Source organism: Spinacia oleracea, chromosome 5 (assembly GCF_020520425.1).
Source record: "Spinacia oleracea cultivar Varoflay chromosome 5, BTI_SOV_V1, whole genome shotgun sequence".
In the NCBI taxonomy this organism is placed as follows: Eukaryota; Viridiplantae; Streptophyta; class Magnoliopsida; order Caryophyllales; family Amaranthaceae; genus Spinacia; species Spinacia oleracea.
In genome coordinates, this window is record NC_079491.1 from 71,635,760 (window position 1) to 71,643,184 (window position 7,425).

Consider the following 7,425-nt stretch of genomic DNA (forward strand, 5'->3'; position numbering starts at 1 on the left):
AAAGATCCGCCCCTGAACTAACACATGATATGAGTTTAGACCATTCTAAACCCATACCTCATGCCTAAAAACCGCAAACCAAACACCCCTAAGGTTCCGTTTGGTATCGCTTTTTGTTTCTAGTTTTTTGTTTTTCACAAAACTAAAAACCAAAATATGAAAACAATAAAAAGTAGTTTTCAGTTTTTGGTTGTCAGTTTTCAAAATCAATATGATTAATATAAGTAAGGCTATTTTTTAGTTAATGGTTCAATCTAAATCACATGACTTTTAAAACAAGAAAACCAAAACTGAAAATTGACAGTGATACCGAACGAGCCATAACCTATTAAATGGGTTGAAAATATTAATCCAAACCCGACTTCATTTGATTTGGTTCGGGTTAAGTTGATGGCGTGGATCATTTTTGCCAGCTCTTTGCCTCTTATTCTTCCCCGGTTCCCCCCTTACAAACCCTAATTTCTTTTGCGTTTGCCACTCTCTCTCCGTTCTCCCCTCACTTGCGACTAGGGTTTTTGCTCAGACTCTGGAAGGTACTTTCTCTCCGCTTTTGCTCTTCCGATGTAGAACAATCATCGTTTTTAATCTGTTACTTTTGCATTTGATCTGAATAATCGAGTATCTGTAAGTTGATATTCCCATTTTTTTATGGATTTGGTTGGATCTCTTTGTTAATTATTTTTGTGAAATGTGATAGAAATGAATAGATGGATCTCGGGAATTAGGGTTATGCAAACTTAGTTCTCAAAATAATATTTGATTTACTACTGAAGTTCTATTTTTGTATGCTAGATGTGATTTAATGGGGAAATAGTCTTCTGTCGGTCAAAAAATGGGATTACGTATTGCCATTTTCTTAACGAGGGTAGGAATATCTGCAAATTAATTTTGGTTTAGATAGGTTATGTTTTTTTTGAGGGAAGGTTTAAATAGTTAATGTAATCGTGGCAAATTTGTGTTCTGTGTCTCTAATGGGTAGCAAAATTTGTGGATTATAGCTCAAAGATGACATTGTATGTAAAATTGATTGAATTTCCGATGTTTGTAATGCATTTAAACCTTCTATGCAGTTTGCCAGATTATATGACATGGATAAGCAACTTGTTAGTTGTGATGTTTAAGGATACATAATTGTAGGTTATATATGATGTGGGTAATTTGTTTTGGTTTTAATGGGTGAATGGTTGATGTATTTGTTGAGCAGAAATGGGTGAGGAGGCTACTAAAGTTGTTGTACCCGAGTCGGTTTTGAAAAAGCAGAAGAGGGAGGCTGAATGGGCTTTAGCAAAGAAGGAAGAGCAAGATGTTTTGAAGACGAAGAGAAGTGAAAACAGGAAACTGATCTTTAAGAGGGCCCAACAGTACTCAAAGGAATATGAAAACCAGGTCAGTTTTAGTTTATTGTGGTATTTGTACTCATCCTTTCATCGGAAAGATAAGGCTTTAATTTAACTTGCTTTTTGGTACTCAGGAGAGAGAGCTGATCTGTCTGAGAAGAGAGGCTAAGTTGAAGGGTGGATTCTATGTCGAGCCAGAAGCTAAGCTCCTTTTTATCATTCGTATTAGAGGGTGGGTGATCATTTCTTTTTCGTAATGAACTTTGATTTGTAGATTGAGTATGTGGCATTAATGGTAATTGATTTGTGTGTTCAGTATCAATGCCATGCACCCCAAGACAAGGTCTATTCTGCAGCTTCTTCGATTGAGACAGGTATGAATACACAGTTTATAATGTGTGGTTTATTTGGCTAGTTGAATTACTGCTGGTCTCTGAGCATGCTTATTTGTGTTGTCTATAAGTTTAGTTTTATTTTTGTAATGAATGGCTTGTTCATATATCTCGTTCCTGGAGATTATAGCAGATAAAAAAAATAATGTGGTTGACCAGGTTTTATCGTTGTTCCAATTTTTTTTTCACTGCATCAGGAATTGTGTTGACTGGCTTTAGATTTTATCTTCCTTGTGCCTCTGTTACACTGCTGTGTTTGACTATTAACTTCAACCTGACTGGTCCCATCTTTTCAATGGTGTTTAAATATGTTATAGTGCTTCTTTAGTTCTCTGTTTGTTTTGCTAGTGGCTTAATGCTATTGGTCTATGCAGATTTTCAACGGTGTTTTCTTGAAGGTGAACAAGGCTACATTGAACATGTTGCACCGTGTTGAGCCCTTTGTTACCTTTGGGTATATGCCCTCCCCTACACTGTTATTTTTTGCCTCCAAGTAGATTACCATGATTCTCACCGAAGCCCAATCTTTGCAGGTACCCTAACTTGAAGAGTGTGAGGGAGCTGATCTACAAGAGGGGTTATGGCAAGGTTAACAAGCAGAGAATTGCTTTGACCGATAACTCCATTGTTGAGCAGGTAATTCTTTGCATATGTTACTTTTTGTCGACTGTAGACAAACAAGTCATATATGGAAACCTACAAGGCTAATTACACTTTGTCATTATTTCTTTAATGTTGGGTCTAAAACATGGTTGAATATTTTTATGATTGCTGTTTTATGATACCCGAGCCTGATGAGCATTAGTGGTAAATCCATATTTTGGTGTCTCCAAGCTTAATGTGCATAGTGGATGATATGAAGTTGCATTTAAAAAAAAAGTGGAAGTCACTACTTGTTTTAGCTTTTGGTCTTTTGTTTAATGATCGTAAATCCTTGTTTTGTGATTATGGAAGATACCAACCTATTGTCTCTGTTTGTATTTGTGTCTTTGTTTGTCTACAGACTCTTGGAAAGCATGGCATCATCTGTGTGGAAGATCTCATCCACGAGATCATTACAGTGGGACCTCACTTCAAGGAGGCCAACAACTTCCTATGGCCATTCCAGCTCTCTGCTCCTTTGGGTGGACTAAAGAAGAAGAGGAACCACTTTGTTGAAGGTGGAGATGCTGGAAATCGTGAGAACTTCATTAATGAGCTCATCAGGAGAATGAACTAGGGTGTAGTTTCCATCCTTTTTTGAACCTGTGTTTGTTTAGGTAAAGAACTAGTATAGCACCTGTGCGATGCACGATTTTTTAATCTAAAGAGTAATTTCAAAAAGAAGATATTTTTTCTGGATTTTTCGATCTTCTAAGGGGTGCATACATACATTCCTGCCCCATTCTAGAATCTAGATCTTTTTTAAAGAAAGAAAAGTACCTGAAAAGGTTAGGTTTGTTTCTCTCAATACTATGACCTAAATTCAAAAAGAGAAAATAAAAAATTTACAATCCATTAAAGGATCAATGTCTCTATGGCATGATACCAAATGTCCAAGTGAAGATAAGTAGCTTGTAACCCTATTTGCTTCTTTCGAGTACAAAACGAGAGGCGGATGAATCAAACTGGCATAATCAATAAAAATGTTATTTATGTTATGTTGAATAGCCAACAACATATCATTATGAAGGGTTATTGTTTCTGCCAGAAAAGGCATTATGAAGGGTTATTGTTTCTGCCAGAAAAGGAGAATTAGAGCCTAAGTTATAGGACATGTTGGTGCTACTGCGGAGTTATTTATTTCCCGGAGGCGGGGATGACCAATTTAACTTGGATGTGGAATGCCAATGAGATTTGACGGGTGGTGAAGAAAGAAAATCCAGAGAGTCGACTCCCATTCTATAATCTCATTCTGAAAATATCGTAAAAGCTCTAATGTAAATAGAGTAAATAGAGTTAATAGCTTGTTTCGTGATTAAAGCTTTATCCAAGCTCGAATGTAAACAACGAAAAGCTGAAAAAAATATATTTGTATAATTATGTTTATGGTCAAGCTATAAATGATCGGAGGATTGTTGCATAATTCAAAGTTAAGGTGTAAGTTAAGAGAAAACGGTCTTGAGTTTCTATGTCAATTGTTGTGGAACGTTTAAATTTCATGGAAAAATTTTAAGTTTTGGAGGGAGGTTTCATTTCTAAATCTAATGAAATTCCCACTTGGAACTTGAGGTAGGAATCCAATAGCAGTTTTAACGGAAAAGTGTCCATCAGAGTGACCCCAACAAGGTTTATTCGGAGTTTGACGGAAGCAGAATTTCTTTCATTCTAGAACCGGGATAGGTAAATAAATTCATTTACACTCTGGTTATTACCATTGTCAAATACTTCGTATATAAAATTATTATCAAAATCAACAATGTATATAACTCAAACTAGACCTAATCCCTCATGTTGTCCCTCTTTGTCCCAAAAAACTTGCCATGCCCTGGCTGCTCATTCTTTGGTCATGGCAGTTGGTCATAAACTTCATTACATCATCTGTCCGTGTGCTAAGGCAGATTATGAAATTGATTTTGAACATGCAAATCCAGAATATGCAAGTAATGTAAGGAAAAATGTTCGTGCAAGTGCTCTGGCCATTGTTTCGAAGAATCATAATGTTGATACTCTTAACAAGACTGCTACAACCTCTTCAGCTTCTCAAATTGTCTTTGGTTCTATTGTGTCAACAATCAAGCAAGTGGTGATAACTCTTCTAATAAGGACAAAACGAAGATGGAGAAAGGAAAAGGAAATGAGTTCTCTCCCTTTGTTGTTGGTGGTTCAACAATTGCTAATGCAATATAGATTGTTAAAATTGAAGATGGGGAGGCCGGTCACCAACAACTGAAAATGAAGGCTACTTTTTGGGGGCGCATATTACGGATGATGATGAGTTGGCGTTCTAGATTTTGGATTGTATAAATTTCAATTCTAGGTGTTGTACAGTTTGTCAGGATCAATATTATATTAGGGGTTGTACAATGTGGGTTTGGGTAGTGGGCATTACCCTTTTTGGCAAGTTTTATGGGGACAAAGAGGGACAACAAGAGGGATTAGTTCTAGTTTGATTTTCTTTTGGTGTTTCGACCTCATGTTTTCCGGGATTTATTTGGTACCTTTTCCCTAAATAATTAATATATAACAATATATATAGCTCTAATAATCTAATATATTAAAATTCGTTTGTAAGAAAGTATAAAATGTCACGTGGCGCCCTATTATTTTAATTTGACACATGCCATTACGTGTCATCCACATATTACTCAAAAATTAGAAATACAATATTCGAACCCATCATCTGATGCTTTGAACACTAATAACTTATCTATTTGGATATGCAATATTACGTGTTATTTTTTATAAACAAAATATAACAAAGTGATAATAAAAGAAAGAAATTTTATTTTAATAAAAATAGGAGTTGATAATGATTTTTTTTTTGGTAGAAAGACATAGTTACAATTAAAGAAGTGATGACTCGGCCACTCGAGGCGTTGCCCGAGCCCGAAATCTAGTTCTTAATTACATCAGGGTATACGATAAATATTGAATAGTTGATGTAAAGTTATCCGTAATGCTTAAAAATTACCTTGATATAAAGAAAAGTTATTTACTTGTATTTTTTTAGTAATTTTTTTTCTTTTTAATAAAAAATATCCCTTGAAAAATCACTCATAAGGTAAAAACATAACCATGTAACATTTTAAAAACTTTATCCATAAAAAGTACTTCATAACTCTATCTATATTTTCTCCACCAAAATTTTTAATTCTTCCTCCTTTGTGTGTTTGTATTGGCATGATTGAAATGCTTTTACTTCGAACATGATTTTTCCCGGAAAATAGAGTTTTGTTGCCCTGTAGAACCTACAGAATAGGAGAAACATTTGGAGAATAGTCTCCTTTTTCCTGCTCCGAAAATGAGAGCTTCATGGATTTTCTTGAGCGGTGTTTTCTCAGGCCTATTATGGTTAACTCCAGGGAGAGTTTAGTTCTCCTTAGCTTGACGTTTTGCCTGCATTTGATCATGGTGCTACTCTTAAAAATAGTCATTATTGCATCAAACAGTTGTAGCTCAAGTTGAGGCGAGGTAAATCAACACAACATCAACCTTGTTGCTTTGTTAGGTTTCTTTAGGTGTTGGCTAGGAAAGCTAAAGGTTGCAGGCAGGCAGGTCATGAGCATTGTAGTCTAGTGGCTGGCTGATTTAGGTGATTGTTTGCGGGGTGCTTTATATTTAACTAAAGTTGTTGTTTGGGTGCCCATTGACTCCCAATGGGGCCTGCAGGCCAAAAGCCCAAAAGGTTACATCAACAACATACAAGCCACTTATCCTTCAAAGGATAATCATCCCACTACATGGCCCAAGGCCCATCAAGTAATAAATGACCTATAGGGCATTTACTATACAAACACTATAAATAAGCCGCCAAGGCTCATACCTCAAGGTACGTCAAATTTATTGCCTTAACGCCAAGGTACCCCCGAGCTAACTGTCAAGCGGATTCGAGCAATAAGACAATAATTCGTTCGTTAAAGAAGATACTGGACGCAAAGGAGAGGCGTTGGGCAGAAGAATTTTCCTTCATCCTATGGGCCAATAGGACGACGCCTAAGATGGCAACGGGGCAGACACCTTTCTCACTTGTCTATGGGTGCGAGGCCGTACTGCCCCTAGAAGTGAAATTTCCTAGTGCCAGATACGGGTTGATGACACCAGAAAAGAAGGACGTGGAGTTGAGAGAGAACCTCGATGATACCGAAGAAGTCAGAGAAGCTGCGCAAAGTGAAGATCTTCAAGGAAGGCGACTGGGTGCTGCGCAAAGTGTTTCAAAACACGAAGGATTTGAATACAGGTAAATTGGTACCAGCTTGGGAAGGACTATACTTAATCGACAAGATAATCGGCAAAGGAGCATACACACTTTCGAAGAAGGAAGAAAGTTCCCTCGAAATTGGAACGCCACCCATCTCAAGCTTTATCATTTCTAAACCATTGTCGTTAATAATTCTATCAGATTTAACGCAATTACTTTATTTTTCATTTCTTTAAGTACACGTCTCTTTTATTTTTTCTCTCAACCATTACAGACTTAGGCATCGGAGGGCCGTTGACACCCCCAACGACCTATTCTCCTAGTGACCAATGTTCGTCTCCCAAGTAGGGCTGAGCACGGATCAGATATCCGATCCGAAATCACGTTTCGGATCGGATATCCGTATCAAAAAAATCAAATATCTGATATCCGTATCTGATCCGAAATTTTCGAATATCCGATATTCGGGTATCCGAAATTTTCGAATCGGGTATTGTCGGATATCGGATATCCATCACTTTAGCGTTCTATCAATTCTTTGGTTGTATTCTTACTTTTTCATTACAACAACTTTATACAATTAATCCAAACTTGAAATTTGCTTATATACTTGTAACACAAAATTTATCATTTATATATTAAAGTACATAGATTACAAATTCCAAATCTAGAACTAACCAAAAGCGAAACCCAAATTCTTATATGAGACTGTCCTCACCATCAACTGATGGTGAGACCAGTTCACACTTGCGAATTTAGGTATGTTACTTCTATAGTTTAGACATGTTACTTTTTTTTTATAATTTTAGAGGAGGTACTTTTTTTAGTTTAGGTATGTTACTTCTATAGTTTAAAC

The 7,425-nt window shown here is 36.4% G+C and overlaps 1 protein-coding gene across 1 annotated transcript; it reads left to right on the top strand.

Moving 5' to 3' along the window:
• Positions 1-374: 374 nt before the first annotated feature.
• LOC110774894 (60S ribosomal protein L7-2) lies at positions 375-3,070 on the top strand. Its single transcript, XM_021979487.2, has 7 exons — positions 375-533; positions 1,205-1,386; positions 1,472-1,569; positions 1,654-1,711; positions 2,104-2,183; positions 2,263-2,365; positions 2,733-3,070. The coding sequence occupies exons 2-7, from the start codon at positions 1,207-1,209 to the stop codon at positions 2,946-2,948; spliced, it is 735 nt and encodes a 244-aa protein (XP_021835179.1). The 5' UTR covers positions 375-533; positions 1,205-1,206; the 3' UTR covers positions 2,949-3,070.
• The last annotated feature ends 4,355 nt before the right edge of the window (positions 3,071-7,425 follow it).